The sequence below is a fragment of the Homarus americanus genome, unplaced genomic scaffold (assembly GCF_018991925.1).
Source record: "Homarus americanus isolate GMGI-L3 unplaced genomic scaffold, GMGI_Hamer_2.0 scaffold31513, whole genome shotgun sequence".
Taxonomy (NCBI): domain Eukaryota; kingdom Metazoa; phylum Arthropoda; class Malacostraca; order Decapoda; family Nephropidae; genus Homarus; species Homarus americanus.
Window position 1 is genome coordinate 1,798 of NW_024720210.1, and position 19,009 is coordinate 20,806.

General features: G+C 41.5%; 1 protein-coding gene across 1 annotated transcript; it reads right to left on the reverse strand.

Annotated features, from left to right (window-relative positions):
* Positions 1–711: 711 nt before the first annotated feature.
* On the reverse strand, positions 712–16,700 carry LOC121860452 (synaptogenesis protein syg-2-like; the record flags this gene model as incomplete). Its single annotated transcript, XM_042357609.1, has 6 exons — positions 16,457–16,700; positions 10,702–10,815; positions 9,546–9,749; positions 5,662–5,813; positions 4,500–4,644; positions 712–746 (listed from the first exon to the last, which is right to left on the reverse strand). Coding segments are annotated over exons 1-6 (894 nt in total), but the record flags the coding sequence as incomplete, so codon positions are not given.
* Positions 16,701–19,009: the final 2,309 nt, after the last annotated feature.

Here is a 19,009-nt window from a genome sequence, read left to right on the forward strand (position 1 = left end):
TCACGATCGCATCCAAACTCAGGACAGAGAACAATTGGGCACTTGCAAGTAATTATGTCAAATAACTGGTCCAGTTGCTTGGCAAAGCTGTCCTTAACTGCAAGTTTTCCTCTCCCAAGAGAGATATCGCTTGCCTTTTCCCAACTGGCTAGCAGTCTCTCACTAATCTTCTTCTGACTTGTTATGACTGGAGGCTTGAACTGATCGTTAGCCAGAGTGTACTGTGCCAAGACAGCTTTGGTCATATCACTGGCAATGTCTTTGTTTGTGTAAGTTCTTTGGTTCTTTTCACTGATTTGCCTGATTAAAACACCGTATCTCAAAGCATCTCTCAATGTAGGCAACTCCGACTTCAGGAGCTCTCTCCCAGACCCAAGATAGTGACTGAGATGGCTGGATTTTTGGTTCCTCGTCCTGACACAAGCAGCCATCGCAAATATTATCAACTTATAAATGCATCAGAATCTGAAACAGAAAAAATATTGTTAGTTGGGTTGTTAAAGAATGAAGTCAGAAAGCAATGTTCACTATTTAATTGTAATGCACTAATGCAGCTGTACGTTAGATTTTCGATAAATTTCACGCTAAAATTTACCTAGCAAAAGGTTGCAAAATATTGAAACTGAAATTATTTTCTGTTTATATACACTAAAATCTACCAAAAAAGTGATGGGCCATTAATTTTAGCTGATCTTCCCTCCTATGACACACCCTACTGCCCATGGCTAAATATACCTGCGGAGTGTCTGTAGGCGGAGGCAAATGATGGTGTTAAGAGTCGATATGGGCGTACTGTAGGGTGTAGGTGGTCGGGGAGGTGTAGGTATGGTGTAGGAAGGTGAGGTGTATCAACAGGTGACATTGGAGGGAGGAGAACCTGTGGTGTAGCTGGGTGTAGAGAAATGTGTAATACGAAGGGTGTAGTTTGGTGCAGGGTTAAGGCTTGGTGTGTATGGTACAAAGGGTGTATCTTAGGGAAGAGGAGGAGAAGGGAAAAAAGGAAAAGGAGAAGAAGAATTAGGGAGAGGAGGCGGAGACGAAGAAGAAGAAGAAGAAGAAGAAGAAGAAGAAGAAGAAGAAGGAGGAGGAGGAGGATGTAAGATTTATCAGAGGGATGCGTGAGAGAGGTGAGGACTGTGCGTGGGGTAGGAGTTGTGAAGATGCCATAATGAGGCCTTACCGTACTGCATCAGAGAATAGGCAAAGTAGGTGTGTTGGACGGTGAAGTACAGGTGAGCACCGTCGTTAAGGAGGGGGGGGGGTAATGAGGGGGTAGAAGTATATAGAGAGAGTAGAGGTGGAAGATAATGATGGGGAGAGTAGAGGGGGAGGTAATGCTGGGGAGAGTAGAGGGAGAGATAATGATATGGAGAGTAGACACACACACACCACTCATCTATATGGGGGGAGGAGCGTGTCTACCAGGAAGAGGAAGAACACAGCCGTATTATCCTTCACGCGGGAGGATAATTACGCGTGAAGAGAGTGTTTTATTACTGGAGGTCATGACAGGTAGTTTTCACGGGAAAAGGAATATGGTGCGTAGGCTGAGAACTCGTGAGGTTCACTCGACCATATTTTAAGTGAGACTCCCTAAAGTATGGCCATTATATAACATGTGAAAATAATAAAAAAAAATTTTATCCCAAGTAAAAGACATTTCTTATCTAGTAGATTTTTTCTCCTTTAAATCACATAAAATAACGAAAAAGAAAATATTCCCGAGCGCCACAAAAAATATAGCGTTAACTAATAAAAAAAAATCCCTTCCCCCAAAAATTCATTAAATTACACATAAAATAACCAAAGGCATTTTTCTTTTGCTGATAACCTATAAATACATAAATTAAATCCCATCACTAGAACTGTAATTTGAAAACATGGTAATATTAATGGCCGAAAAGTTTCCTGCTGACTGCCGGAATCAAACCTGGAAGTATAGACGTGAACGTTTAAAGACGACGAAGTGAGAACTGACCCTCTGAATTCTGACTTAGTTTGACGAAAAAAAAAAGAAGAGAGAAGTTTTAATGGATTTAATTCACCTAGAGATAATCTTTAACTGACGATATTGTTTTACTTTAGCATATAAGTAAACTCCTCGTCTTAATCCTTGAACTCGTGTTACTCCGCCTCAAACGATTCTTAAGTTAATGCAAGAAGTTTCTAAGGTTAAATTTCACATGTGTAATGTGAACTAAAGCTCTCAATGGCGCCGTTAACCTCCAGAGACAAGATTTATTTATATCGTGATCTTCAACTCCGTAAAAACCGATCAGCCTCAAGCTCTAGGACTCAGCAAGGTACTGTGTGGAGTTTGCAGACAATAGCTAAAGATAAGGAACTGAACACTGGCAAGACATACCAACACAAACAGATGGAAGTCTCTCCTCGGGAATGTACATAATGAAAAATATTTAATTTTACGAGAAAATGTCCTCAATTTAAATAATTTTGCGTTATTTCTATTTATGTGACTTGAAATCCACAGACTTTAGCTTTTAACATATCACGCAACATGCTTCAAGTATGGGCACTAGACACACACACACACACACACCAAGGGGTCAGGAAGTTTGAAGATTGAGACGGAATAAATAAAGCGATACACACCGAATATTGAAAAGAATATTGTAAGAACACTTTAGAAAATCTGAGAAATTCATCCAAGGGAGATTTCGCCAGTTGGTCATGATCTAATATTAAAGACAAGAGTTAATAGATTAAAGATAGTTGAATGATCTTTTGATCTTGTGAATACGACGACCTCCAGCTGAACTCTTCATCTGGGGTGAACTTCTTCCAAGTGTGTTTTTTTTTTGCCGTTTCTGTTCTCGAATTAGTGAAAATATCTCAAAACATCTTATGATAAGTGACGTGGTGAATCTTCCAACAAATTTAAGTTTCGATTTTATGAAGTGACTAAGATTTTATTTATTTATTTATTTATTAGAAAGTGGTCATGAGGCTGTCGTCCGCGGGGTCAGAGTTCTCTCAAGACTTTAAACACTTGATTACTGTCGATCAAAAGCAGTGTATATATACCCAGCTGTGATGGACAGAACGCCTATATAAGATTCAAAGACCAAACCCGAGAAAATGTTCCGAAGAAATAGCAAGAAGTGACGAACAGACAGAGAGATAAATAAAAACAAAGACATCCATTTCACTGACGATTTCGCATATAATTACATCAATTAAATTCGTCCTGCAATATTTACCTCCAAAACCGACATATTTCGATACCAAATACCACTTTAAGACCATAGATTATCGGTTCCTCACCTGATAATCCAGACTTTAAGATTTCCCATAAATGACAGTTCCGACGAGATCTGTTGTTTCTGCCATCGTCCACGAGGGTTTAATTAACGCTAAACACGGTGTCCCACAACTCTCAGGTAATCACAAAGGGAATGAATGACCTGTTCAGTGAGTGGTCCTGGATTTGGATCTCCATTGAAAGGTTAGTGTCAGTACTCGCCTCTGTGTGTGTGTGTGTGTGTGTGTGTGTGTGTGTGTGTGTGTGTGTGTGTGTGTGTGTGTGTGTGTGCGATCCAGTACTCATCGGGCTTGTCATAAAGACTCAATTCGTTCACAAATATCATGGGAAAAGTGTCCTCATTTCTGCCCCTATCTATCTCCATCAACCCCTTTATACGTGACACCAGGCGGGGGCCCCCTTCATCACCTCGCTGGCTGTCGTGTGATGCCTCGCAAACGTTCAATGATCGGAAGCAACGATGTGGCCATGAGCCAACCCCCCTCCCCCCTTCGATAATCCATAAAGGAAAAAACAGTACAAGCGATAAGAATGGTACGTCTTGGATTCTGTTTCCTTTCCACTGATCTAAATAAAACACTGCCTCCAAAATCACGATATAATGTGTTTGTTTTTTCTTAGTTAATAGAAAGAAAAGATGTTTTATATGGACTGTTCAGAGGAAAAAGAGCAGCAAATCTTCCTATAAAATATTACCCATAGTGACTTAGCACCCCAATATTACCCAAGAACAGTGACTTAGCTCAAGTATTACTCGAGAACAGTGACTTAGCTCAAATATCACCCGAGAAACAGTGACTTAGCTCAAATATCACCCGAGAAACAGTGACTTAGCTCAAGTATTACTCGAGAACAGTGACTTAGCTCAAATATCACCCGAGAAACAGTGACTTAGCTCAAATATCACCCGAGAAACAGTGACTTAGCTCAAATATTACTCGAGAACAGTGACTTAGCTCAAATATCACCCGAGAAACAGTGACTTAGCTCAAATATCAAGAAACAGTGACTTAGCACTCCCAGAAACAAGAAACAGTGACACCCGAGAAACAGTGACTTAGCTCAAGTATTACTCGAGAACAGTGACTTAGCTCAAATATCACCCGAGAAACAGTGACTTAGCTCAAATATCACCCGAGAAACAGTGACTTAGCTCAAATATCACCCGAGAAACAGTGACTTAGCTCTTAGATATGAACAAAATATATCAACTCACAGTGAACATCAAGCTTCCACTGGTCTTGAAGAGGTCGGTGGTCGATGGATGGAGACTCTGACAAGCACTTGAGGAACTTTCCACCATCAGAGTCATTAGGCACCAGCAATAGTTTACTCAGTGTTAGGTTACCGGAGCTCGCAGTCTGTCCAGAGGGAGAAACACGATATGATGAGACATGAGACAGACAGACAGACAGACAGACAGACAAATTATGATTGGAATTATTAGCACAAGCGACGATTATATGTTGAAAATTAGAGAATGATTCATAAATTAACCTATCTTAACCTAACCTGACCTGACCTGACCTAACCTAACTTAATCTATCCTAACCTAATTTAACCAAAACTAACGTAACCAAGTCTAACTTAACCCAACCTCGCCCAATGGTGTCGCAAAATGAAATAGAGGATGAAAGAAGCGGTGATATGAGTTTGTGAATGAGAGGACAAAGACGAAAAAGTCACTTAGGCAAAAAAGAAAGGCGAATGCTGCAAGAAGAAGAAGAAGAAGAAGAAGAAAGAAGATAGAATTATCAAACAGTATTGATCGAAAACAGAAATATTAACCCATATGTGAATAAAGAAGAGAAAGATAATAAAAATTTACAAGAAAGAAAAACACCAGAAAAAAAAACAGTTAAATCAAATACCTAAATTACACCCCCGTCAAGTTTAGTTAATCATAAAAACCACAGAAAATACTCAAATAAATTAAAGAAAGCAAAAATGTGAGAAATTGGGATAGAATGATAGATATTTGATCCTGGAGAACAAGACCGTCAGAAAGGGGATCAGAGGAAGCGGGTGATAATTGCATTACACACACAGCAAAAAAAAAGGAGAATTGAAAAGAATGGTATTGAAGATCCAGGAATCTGATTACGTAGGTGGAATCTGGATTCTCTTGGTGACAAAGGAGTTGATAATCGCATTTTCACAATTGATGGGATAAACGGATATAAGACATTTTCTGTAGTGTGAGTGGATGAACCTTTAACTCAGTCCAGGGATATATTTTTATCTCTTAAAGATAGGTTTTTATCTCTCTCTCTCTGTCTCTCTTTGTCTCTCTTTCTCATCTTTTGTCTCATTCTGTCTCATTCTCTCTCATTGTCTCATTATCTCTCACTCTCTCTCTCACTTCGTTCAGTACTTACGGAGGTGGAGGCATTGGTAAGCTGAACACCGTCTAGCCACCAGGTGATAGAGGCAGGCGGTCTCGCTCCAACACTCTGACACACCAGTTCGTATTCCTTCCCGGCTGACAGGGGTTCGTGGGAGCCCATCATCTTCACCGACAGCGGCTTGACTGTAGGAGGGAATAATAATAATAATAATAATAATAATAATAATGATGATGATGATGATGATGATGATGATGATGATGGTTGATAATGATGATACTAAAATAATAATAATAATAATAATAATAATAATAATAATAATAATAATAATAATAAACAATAAATCACCTTCTTACACCATCCATTGCTAATTTACATTCATTATTCATCTTATTATTGCTGATTGTTTTATTATCTTCATTAGTTGATTTTTATTTTGTTTAGAAAATTATTAAGAAAATTCACGGCATTTTTTTACCAAGGAATTATACGGCCCTCAGTAATGACTGTCAAGAACTGTGTGTGTAAGTTGATCAGCTCTGGGGGTAACAACCTGGGGAGAGTAACAGGCTGGGGAGAGTAGCACGCTGGGGAGAGTAATATTTGACTAACATGTGGATATGCATCTCACTCTAGGGATAGCGTGGGGGGAATGTAGCGGAAGCTGTATGTTCAACGTTAGTGCCACCACGTCCTACGTTTTTCAATGCTGGTTCTTAGTTAAGGTAAAACCGGTACCTTTCGTGAACGTGCATTAGACAGAGGACGACCACGTGATATTCAAAGACTCAACGCAAAGAATAGACACTGTAGATCGTCGAAGATGCTACTACATGGCCTCTGCGAATTACTGCCGATATACAAATGTCTCAGTGTACCGTTTGGAGGACTACACAAATATCAACTTTATCCACACCACCATCAACTAGTCCAAGCTCTAAACCATGATGACTATCCTCGATCACTGGTGTTCTGTGAGTTGTTGCTACGTCAGCATGGTGTTAATCGTCTCTTTCCATCTCTGGTGTTTTATACAGACGAAGGAAGCTTTTCAAGTGACGTTACTCGTAATTCCCACAATACGCCTACCTGGTCTGATAATAATCCTCACGGAAAGATTTGCAATCAACGTGCGGGGCGGCAATATTGGTGACCACCTTATTGGACCATATGTACTACTCCAGCGACTGACAGGAGAGACAGACATTTTCTTGTGCACACTTTGCCATTGCTGCTCAAGGACCCGTCAAGGTACAGTACATTATGGTGCCCCAGCTCAGGTCGCTCCTGTAACAACGAATACCTAAATGTTGTGTATCCTGACAGGGTTTTATGGCCACCTAAACCACCTGACTTAAATCACTTTGATTTTACTGGTGGGGTCACCTAGGGAGCTATGAGTATGCTTCAGAAACCACAACACGTGAATAATTGTGCCACTGAGTGCAAGACAGTGCCAGAAGCATTCACAATACCCTGAAATATTCCAACGTGTACGATAGTCACTTGAGGAAAATAAGGGGAACTTTGAACATTTACTCTAAATATATATCAGATCTCAGTATGTTCGAAAATAAATTGCACTAATAACATCGGATATTTAATTTTCCCTCCGTAGACTGTAATCGCGTTATCTCCTTATCTTTCACGTGTTGTAACTCTGAAACAATGGGGCTAATGTTCCTGTAGTCTTATACTCTTATTTTTGTATCAGAAACGTGAAACCTCTGTCGCCCCTTCCTCGACGGTGACAGAGGTACTTGATGTTGCCGCCCACCAGACGTTGTCATGGTACAGGAAGGAGAGGAATATTAACCTGACGTGTATATCACTCAATTCTGAATGATACCCTGAAACACCCTTGACACCTCTAGTGAAATATAAATACTGAAGCTTCGGTGACACACAGAGTTCTTTGGAAATATTTCGTTAATATATATTGAATTAGAGTTCATGATTCAATGTTATACAAATGGTGAAACTATCAATGTCATATTTTCCACTTTAATCAAGATTTTATTTTCACTTTCCATAAGTTGAAAGAAATATAATTTCATTTTCGGCCAAATATAAATTAGAAGCACGAGTTACAAGGATAAACTCACTAGCATTACCTACAAAAGCTTTCCTAATTACACTGCATAACAAACTCAACAATGAGGTAAACATGCAAAGCAAACACAAAAAGATCTTTCACTGGATAGAGATTGAAAAAAAAATCGCAATTCATCGTCGAGAAAATTAAAAAAAGGTCAAAACTTCTCCAGAAGATTTAATGGCAATAAGTTAGTCTCGGTGACTTTGATCTCTCGCTGATCTCTGTAAGATGAGAAGAAATAAGAGTGCAGGGGATAACCTTGATCATGTAAATTGAAAACTCGAAAGATCTAGTTCAAACACTCTCAGCAACAGAGATGATGTGTGAAGTATTGAGGTAATTTATGCTGCTATCGTCAATCCTTGGGGCAATTGACCTTAAGGAGGTAAACCTTCGTCTCTATAGGTCGTCCACAAAGGGTTAAAGCTTAAACCATCGTCCTCAAAGGGTTAAAGCTTAAACCATCGTCCTCAACGGGTTAAAGTTTAAACCATCGACCTGGGATGATAGATATAAGAGACGACCTTACTGGGATGATAGACATAAGAGACGACCTTACTGGGATGATAGACATAAAAGACGACCTTACTGGGATGACAAATATAAGAGACGACCTTACTGGGACTCGTAGGCTTTAAATCCAAGCATATTATGGTACAAGTAGCTTACTCAATTATTACTGATCCAAGTCAGCTTGGGTTAGGTTAGGTTAGGTTAGGTTAGGTTAGGTTAGGTGAATACCAACCCGTGACAAAAGTATGATAATGCACTTATTGTTCAGACGTGATTTAGAGCGGCTTCAACCAGTCAATTGTTGTTTAGTCGTGAAGAGAATGATCAGACTGAGACTTACATATTAAGGCAGACTAATATATTTACAAGAAAAATCAACATGAAATCCTAACATGGCAAAATATATAATGGTGGCGTTATTTAAATTCTATGGTGGCGTTATTTAAATTCCTACTTAAACATCCTAACTCATATAACTAACATTAATATCACTAATAACTCATCTGTTAAGTTGAATACAAGTCAGATAAGTAGGAGCAAAATATCCAGACATCATCAAGAGAATTGTGAAAGCACCTCCGATATACAGCAGTCGGTGTCAGGAGTTAAACTGACCACTAGCCCTACCAGACAGGTGGATGGCGGGAAACTAGGGTCCTCTGGTGGTTATTACCGTAACTAGTCTAATGGATTATATGAGCAACAGAAACTAAATGAAGTATACTCGCTAAATACATACAATTCACAAGCCATACTACACCAAAATAGTCCAAATGATATAATTATACCATGATATATAATATACCTGGGTTAATATGAGCTATAATGAAACCACTAATAACTGATTCATTGGAATTTTCCTTAATTTAGGGTCATGACTACCTACGGACTCATGACAAAACGAACATACTGAGATTAAGATGTTTGAACGAGTCACCCATAAAATTATGAGATGTTCTCCAAAAAACATTTACCTGCTGAAAAATATCATAGGACTTCTGTTTTAGCTGCCTAATATATGTTGCCTGAGCTATTGTCCCTACAGCCCTTGTGGCAGTGAGAATTTTAATTCATTTAACATCATACTCAGGGGTTGATATCGTACTCAAAGGGTTGACAACGTACTCAAGGGATTATCAACGTACTCAAGAGGTTGTAGTAATATATACCTTAACCTAACGTGAATTCTCGTTATCAATAATAAACAAAACTACATCATATCCCAAGTAAAGACACAAAATCTCTCAAAATTTATCCATCCCACGTTTATTATCCTTTAAGCAAGAAAATCCAACATAAAACTCACAATTCATCTCAATGTTGATAATGGTCTGGACGGGTGTGCTGTGATTATTGTTGGAAGCTTGACACACGAGGGCCGCGTGGAGGTGACTACGGGTGAGTTTCTCCAAGGTGAGGGTGTTAGTGACTCTCTGAGGGCCCTGAGTCTCGCTCTTCTCATCCACCACCTCCCCGTTCATCAGCCACACCACACGGGGAGTTGGTTTACCTGTAGAAATTAATGACGACGAAGGTGTTAAGAGTTTAGGATGGGATTGATGCTCAGGGTGTTAATGTGAGGTAATGAAGTTTTTAATTAGTTATAATATATTGGTGTATTAGTTTACTACGTTTATTATCATCTTTGTTTTTTATATCATTATCATTTTTACTCATTCTTCCTATTGTTATTATCGTTTTTTTCCCTCCAGGTATAGACTCCATCCTGTTGAAACAAAACAGCATATACAAACTCCTTTTACTATGTGTCATTAGTTCATTCCTACTACTCGACCCATTGCCACCTAGAAGGCAACATTTTATCATTACTGCTGCTGGTGGCTGTGAAAATCCTATTTTAGGTTTGCTCTTTCCACCTGATTCGCTCTGACTGGTCATATAGGAAGGGAAGTTTTTTCTGTTTTTATTTGTGTATTGTGAGGTTTTATTTACCAAATATTTAAAAATGTATGAAAATTTATATATATATATATATATATATATATATATATATATATATATATATATATATATATATATATATATATATATATATATATATATATATATATATATATATATATATATATATATATATATATATATATATATATATATATATATATATATATATATATATATATATATATATGTTTGTGATGAAACAGTCAGGCCATAGGAAATATTTCATATACAATTTCAATCTTTGGTGAATATATACATTATACTACACATGTGTTCAGTATCAAATGAACATTCCATATGGACTTGCATGTCAGTGTAATAGGATATTCAAGTTATTTTCAGAATGTGTGTATTCCTGGCAGAGTAGGCACGGCATATTGTATCTTATTGATAATTAAATGCATGAAAACAGATATACCATACCGTGTTCTTTGACATATGTATAATTCCCTTTGGTTTACGAGGATTGGTGCAGTAAATTTATCATCCAGACTTACCTCCATCGACCTGACAGGTGAGGGTGAGCGACTCCCCCTCGTTGTAAGGGCCCACCATGGTCCACACCGGCTGGCCTTCCTCCTTCGTTAGGATCGTGGGTGCGTGAGGCGGAACTGTGGACCAGAATCACTACATATCAGACACACACTCAAGTACATAAAGCCCAGAAAGTAAATCAAAATTAGAATAATACTTAGATTCTAGTGTTGGTTCGTCATCACCCGCCTCAAGCACCTCTTACAGCAGGTACACGAGAGGAACTAACCTGTCGTTCCACTACCTGGTGTTAACTGCTGAGGTGTGGAAGTGGGTGTATGTATGTGTGGCTTGACGGGAGAGACGTGTAGGCGGTAGGTACGGTATATAGTCTTGGGAAAATGAAGAAATATAGAACAAACGAAACAGAAGAGAAAAGATGAACAGAAACACAGACAAAAAAAGAACAATAGAAACAAAAAGACACAAATACAGACACAAACAGAGAGAGAGAGAGAGAGAGAGAGAGAGAGAGAGAGAGAGAGAGAGAGAGAGAGAGAGAGAGGATAACAATAACCATCTCTCTAACTACTCATCACTATCATCAATCCCAGGCGCTCACTAACACCCTCATCACTATCCATCGTCTCCGTCTCTGTCTGTCAGCCTGAATCCCCAGCAGTTAGTCCCTTGATCCGGGCTGGCTCTCAGTCCCCGCCGGGCCCTCTGAGGATTGTGCCTACTGACTTACAACGTAATTTCTCATTAATCCTGAAGTGCCAGTCTAGCCGGTTGGAGCTACCCTCTCTCCATCCCTGCCTCTCTGTCTGCCCTCCACCCCCTCCCTGTCTGTCCTCCATCTCCCCTTTCTGTCTGTCCTCCATCTCCCCTTTCTGTCTGTCCTCCATCTCCCCTTTCTGTCTGTCCTCCATCTCCCCTTTCTGTCTGTCCTCCATCCCCCCTTCCTGTCTGCCCTCCATCCCCCCTTTCTGTCTGTCCTCCATCCCCCCTTCCTGTCTGCCCTCCATCCTCCCCTGTCTGCCCTCCATCCCCCCTTTCTTTCCTGGGTTCTCCATCCTCCCTGTCTGCCTCCATCCTCCCATTTCACTGTCCTCCATCTCCCTTCCCCACATCTGCCCTCCATCCTCCCTGTCTGCCTCCATCCTCCCTTGCCTGCCCTCCATCCCCCCCCTTCTGTCTGCCCTCCATCCCCCTTTCTCTGTCTGTCCTCCATCCCCCCCCTGTCTGCCTCCATCCCCCTCCCTGTCTGCCCTCCATCCTCCCTCCCTGTCTGCCCTCCATCCCCATTTCTGGGCCCGCCCTCCATCCTCCCGTCTGCCCTCCATCCTTCTTTCTGTCTGCCCTCCATCCTCCCTGTCTGCCCTCCATCTCATTTCTGTCTGTCCTCCATCTCCTTCCCCTATCTGCCCTCCATCCTCCCTGGGTTCTCGTCTCCATCCTCCCTGTCTGCCCTCCATCCTTTCTGTCTGTCCTCCATCCCCCCTGTCTGCCCTCCATCCTCCCGCTCCGCTCCTCCATCCCCCTCCCCTGCTCCGCTCCTCCATCCCCTTTCTGTCTGCCTCCATCCCCATTTCTGTCTGCCCTCCATCCCCCTCTTCTTCTGTCTGTCCTCCATCCCCCTTCCCTGTCTGCCCTCCATCCCCCCCCTCCCTGTCTGCCCCCTCCATCCCCCTCCCATCTGCCTCCACCCTCGTCTCCCTTTATCCCTGCCTGTTTGTCCTCCTGTGTACGTGTATGTGTGCGTTTGTCGTCCTTATATGCTCATACAAACACACACACACACTTATACATTCATATTCATATGCACACTGTACGTACACACTCAAGACATACGCATATACATAGATATACTGTCCCCATGTATATATACAGACATGCTTTCCATGTCACTTCTTTTACGTATACAACAGAAAAGAAAACACACACACACACAAGAACATGTAAACAAACAAGAAAACACACACGCCGCCCATGCACTACCTCTCAGTCACACATCTGCAACACACACACGCGCTAAACACTCATCTTGGGCCTGGTTCTCACCGCTGGGACGAGGCCTTCCACCTAACCCAAGTTTAGGTTAACTTGTGGTGTATTAGGACGTGAGCCAATTGACTTAAACCCATGAAGAATTGGGCCCCTCAAAAGAGTAGGATCAATTAAGGGTAGGGGAACCATTAAGAGTTAGAACCATTAGGAGGAAGGTCCATTAAGAATAGAGTTCATTAGGACTTGGGCCCATAAAGACAGGGGGAGGGGAAGGGGGAAGGGGAGGTGGGAGGGGGGGGGCCTATTTTGCCTAGGAAACCAAAATCCCTCTTCAAGTATGGCCTCCTAGCCCCCCCCCCCCCCCCCCTCCTCCCTCTGTTATCTCCATCCTGCACCTTCACCCACTTCAGCCTCCTACTTACTGTATGATACATGATGGCCATTGAGGAACAAAACTCCCTCACTGAGAAGTACAACGACTGGTGAGAAAGGATAATATTCTTCCTACTGTAAGTGTGTGTGTGTGTGTGAGTGTGTGTGTGTGTGTGTGTCCGTAAGACCACGACGAGGCTTCCGGAGTAGTTAGTAACATTAAGGGTGGTCGAGGCTTCATACACTGTTAGCTAAGATAATTGAAACCTTTTGTTATTATAGGTTTTTTCTGTCTCATTATTGTTACTCAGTTGTTGTGTTCATCGATTCCCTTAAGCTCTTTATGTTATTGGCACGAATTTTATGTGACAAAAAATATATTTTACGAGTCAGGAGTGTTGGTGGTAGTGTATTTGTCTTAGCGTTGTCTGGTCTGCCACTCCAAATTCTCCTCCACGCTACCACCACCACCACCACCACCACCACCACCACCACCACCACCACCACCACTGGCATTATGTAAAACAACTTCCTTTGCATTAAAAATATCGCCATTATAATCTGATGTTTTTTTTCTTTTTTGTAGGGGATTAGCCCACCCGGGCCCAGGTCACTGACCCACATGAGGGCCTGGGGACGAGAATGTAATAATAATAATAATAATAATAATAATAATAATAATAATAATAATAATAATAATAATAATAATAATAATAATAATAATAATAATAATAATAATAATAATAATAATAATAATAATAATAAAGAACCACAAATAGTAAGTAAAAAAAACATAAAAAGTTGAAGAGTGAAACACTATATACAGTATATATGTTGTGTTGTCAAAGTAAGAGAGACAATTGAGACCCTGCAATTGTGTGTAAATGAGGCAGAAAGTCAGATCATCAACCTGGGACTTGGTCACATATGGCAGCAGGGTCTACCATAGACAACACATTATGCTCCCAATATCTTCCCAGGCGGTAGTACCTCCCTGTTTGGTAGCTGGAGTTTACCATCAGGCTGAGTCACTGCTACTAAACATTATATAAAACAGCCTAATAAAAGGTCACCATCACCGGCATAACATTTGGTGTCAGGTTGTTTCGGTCACACACACACACACACACACACACACAGACACACACACACACACACACACACTAAACATAAATGACATAGACAACGAGACATAATTAAAATAAGTCACACTAATTGAAAGAAACATATACAGTGAGAAACAGACAACTACTGAGTGAAGCTTAAGGAGAGATCCAACAATAAAAAAGTAAGACACAGACTGACAGACGGACTCGACTCCCTGACCAACCAAAGACAATCTATGTGCAACAGGAAACAGGAAGCCACTGGGTCTTAGCGGAGGCGGAGTTGGCCAGGCCGCGCTGCTTTAAGGTGGGATTTTGACGTTTTGTGGAAAAAAAAGTAAAGATTTACATTTCACGATAAATACACAGACTTAACCTGAATAACGACCCGGCTACAAGATTATGTATAAATATATTCATACACACGTGCAATCATTCTGTATTCATTGAAATATACACCAATGCATCAATCTATCTATCTATCTATCTATCTATCTATCTGTCTATCTATCTATCTATCAATCTATCATCAATTATCTATCTATCTATCTATCTATCTATCAATCTATCATCAATTATCTATCTATCTATCTATAAGTATCTTTACAAGTTAACAAAAGATAGGATGACAAAGGCACAATACATTTACTTCCTGAAACTCCAAGTAAAAGATATACATCAGCAGAGTCAGTAGGAAGAGCATGTTATTTGAGCATGTTTAATGAGCTCTTATTCCATGCAGTTTTACTGAAGCGGATCCAGAATCTACGAGCATTATAAAGACAACATTTGCTAATATCAGACTTGTTTTTTCGGGTACAAGAACTGGTTGTAATTAGACTACACAAGATAAGTATATGTATATAGTCTCATATTATATGTAAGGTTTGTATAGACAGAGAGAGAGTTCTATAACAAGAATGATCAGGATTTAATATGTAACCATTTCATCTCATCTTTTGTGGTCAATATACTGTATATAACAAAAATTCTTAAACTTTTCTCTATTTTTTTGCATTACTTTACCTATAAATCAAATCTTCCTTCATTTCTTATCTTACCTCTACTTTTATTCTCATTTTCCTTTAAGTGTTATCTTTCTTATTTACTCTTATTATTCTTTATCCTATTTTCCTTCAAGTTACCTCCGTGGGTTACCTGTCCTGGACGAAGGAGTCCAGTATTACCTGAGGCACAGTCATCACCTGAAGTAGTCTTGTTTTATCTTAGATTAATAATGAAGTTATCTGGTCTTGACGGGCATAGATGCTGTGTGTGTGTGTGTGTGTGTGTGTGTGTGTGTGTGTGTGTGTGTGTGTGTGTGTGTGTGTGTGTGTGTGTGTGTGTGTGTGTGTGTGTGTGTGTGTGTGTGTGTGTGTGTGTGTGTGTGTGTGTGTGTGTGTGTGTGTGTGTGTGTGTGTGTGTGTGTGTGTGTGTGTGTGTGTGTGTGTGTGTGTGTGTGTGTGTGTGTGTGTGTGTGTGTCCATTATTATGTTTGTGTGTATATGTATCTCGATACACGATCCATGTGAACGTTTGAAAGTAAACTGTTTATATATATATACTGTATATTATTATATTTTCTTTCAGTGTATACATGTCCATTAAATGTATTCCCTTGAATGTATTTTCTCGTATCTATGTATATGTGATCATGTTTAGTATAATGGATACACCACACTAAAGCTCCTCAACTCTAAACACAAAAATAAATTGTTATTAATACATTATCTATATACCTGTATACCAACACTCAGGTTCGCCATGTTAGCTTCTCTTGCGCTCTACTGATTATTTCCTGAATTCTGCCTGATGCCTGACTGGACATTGACTGACTACTACATGTGTTGGTTCCCGGGAAATATATATTTTGACTTGCATCGTTGTGCAGGGTGGAATAATCACACATTGACCTTCACCCGTGTGTATTTTAGTGTTCTCTTCGGCGTACTTGTGAGGAGAATCTGGCTTTGAATATGAATTCTTATTTATATGTCAAATTAATGCGTTTTAAGATATTGAACCAATATGGGAATGGTGGTCAAATCTGTAAATCTATAACTCTTTAAGAACTGTTATTTTGATCAATAACTCCTGAAGAACTATAATTTTAATCAGCAACTCTCGAAGAACTGTAATTTTAATCAATAACTCCTGAAGAACTATAATTTTGATCAATAACTCCAGAAGAACTATAATTTTAATCTGTAATTCCTCAACGTGTCAAACCATCGTCCTACAAGGGTCAAATCACAGTAAATAACACTAGAGGAAAACTATGGTGACATACTTATAACAGTGAGGTTAGTTCTGGCATTCCTGGTGGGACTTTTCTTGAAGTCGACCCGGCAGCGATATAGGCCTTCGTCGCCAGCCCTCACACTGTCCAGCACTAGAGACGCCGGTGATGACTGCAGGTCGAAGTGTCCCCGGCCTCCGAGTGTCTTCTTGTCTGCCCAGTTCCTCGCCTCCGTCATGCTGTTCTTGCGGGAGTCGTAGCTGAGGAGAGGAAATATAGGGAAGGCTTGAGGCATATGGTTTAAAGGGGTGAGGGATGTGAGAGATAGTGGGGGTGACTTGAGAGATAGTGGGGGTGACTTGAGAGATAGTGGGGGTGACTTGAGAGATAGTGGGGGTGACTTGAGAGATAGTGGGGGTAATGTGAGAGATAATGGGGGTGACTTGAGAGATAGTGGAGATGGTGTAAGAGATAGGGGGTCACGTGAGAGATAGTGTAGGTGATGTTAGGTTCTTTATAATAAGTTCTATATACAGGAGAGAACACAAACACCTGTATAGTTTTGTAGGTTCGGTTTACTGGATAAGAGTATGTACACAAAGGGGAGTAGTGCTCTCCTCAGCTAGGCTCCTGGTCAACTGCTATAGACGACGTATGGCAAGTGATACATTAGCAGCTTCCATACGTCGCCAGGCACATTAATTAAGCATGTGGGATATGGTAATTACATTGCCACACGCTGCTAGCTAGGCTGAATAAATAATACATAAATGGAGCACATACATAATATACATACATAATATATAATCCAGCATACATAATATACATACACCTCCCTCCCCCCTATACGCTCATAGTAAAGTCTTGAGCGGACCTTTTCTTTTGGATCCGTTCTGAGCGTCGAGGGACTTCATCACTGGGAAGGGTATGGGACCCATGACTACGCCTACTTTGTCCCAACGTAGGGAGGTCGGGTCCTGAACACGGACTTGGGTACCGACACTCAACCTGGGGAGAGGACGGGCGTGGTCGTTGTGGCGGGCGACGACGTCCTGAACACGTTCGGCGGCTCGGCGATCACAATCCTCTGTCTTAGCCTGCCACTCCTTGGAGAAGGATTGAGGGTGAGCAGGGACACAAGAACCAAGGGGGCGCCCATACAAAACCTGGGCAGGGGAGCGTCCGGTGTAGTTGGGTGTGTTGCGGAGTTCAAGAAGACCCCGGTCGAAGGCCTCGCAGTCAATGTTCCCAGAAGGGGCCACCTTAAGGATGAGGCTTCGAGTTGACAGCAGCCTCAGCGTGGCCCGTTGGACTGCCCGGTAATGGGGCGATGACAACACATGCCGGACTCCCCATCGGTCAGGGAACAACGAAGTCCGGCTTGTGAACTGAGGCCCTCCGTCCGGTTAGCAGGCGTGCAAGGAACGCCCACGTCACACGGAGATGAGTGGCGGAACACTGATAGTGGCGGCAGACGTCGTGTCTCATTACCGCACTTGATGACAACCGGCCAACCAGAAGACGGTCGACGTGATAACGGAAGGACTTTCCTGACACTGAAAAAAGTCGGCCGACCACAGACTCAAAAGGGCAGGTGGGGTTGTCGTCACTCATAAGAGGGTTCCTGCTGCTGAAAGCAGGTTGTGTAGTAGGTAAAGCGGGGCTTACACTTTTTTTTTTTTTTTTTTTTAAAGCGTGGCCTCCAGCCTCCCCCAATAGCCACACCTTCGCCACCATTTATTTACCTTAATATTAAATATCCTAATACATAAGAAACTATCCTATCTGTGTTAAATTAGTTGAGCCGCAGATCCATGAGGCATTCAGTGACTGTAGCCTCATAGTCGATATCTGCAGCAGTTGTCGGAGTAGGGGCAGAAGCTCTCGTTCCCCTGAGGCAGAGCAAAGCCGACCGAAGGAGAGAAAAGGACAGTCGACATCTCATCCAGGCTGTGACATAACTTCTGGGCTGCTGCTTCTGTTCGGAGATCAGCTCCGCGAGTCTGGCGTAGAAACATCTTGCACTTGGGCCCATCCCACCAGAGGTTGTGAACACCAGAGGAGTGAAGCTGCCTTGATCAACATTTTGAATTCTCTCCCCATATGCCCTTCTCTTGTCGTTCTCGTTCCTCCTATGCGCAGCATCGAGAGCTAGGTTACGGTGACAAACAGCCATGGGATCAAAAATCCTGATGTCGAAGAAAGCTCGCTGTCCCCGCGTCCAGAATCCTCGAGCACTGACGTCCACACGGGCTTCGTTAGATGTGTTTGAAGTCCTGTGTTGGAAGATCTCGCCATCCGGTGGAAGGAGGGTCGGTTCTACCATGACGTCCCGGCAGATTTCCTTCAACATATTTGCTGTGAGATCCCTTACCTCGTCATGCCTCATGCATATAAAGCCCCCCTTCTTGCAAACCATGGCGTGATCGCCATCATAGGAATAGCCACACACGCATTGGGAGGGCAAACCATCTACTGGCCAACCGTACCTTAGAGCAATGGCATCTGTAAATTCTTGTTTGTTGAGGCTGAAACCATTTGCCCTTATCGGTAACGTAGTTAACCAGTTCGAGGCGCCCACCTCCTGCGCTATAGCTACTTTTT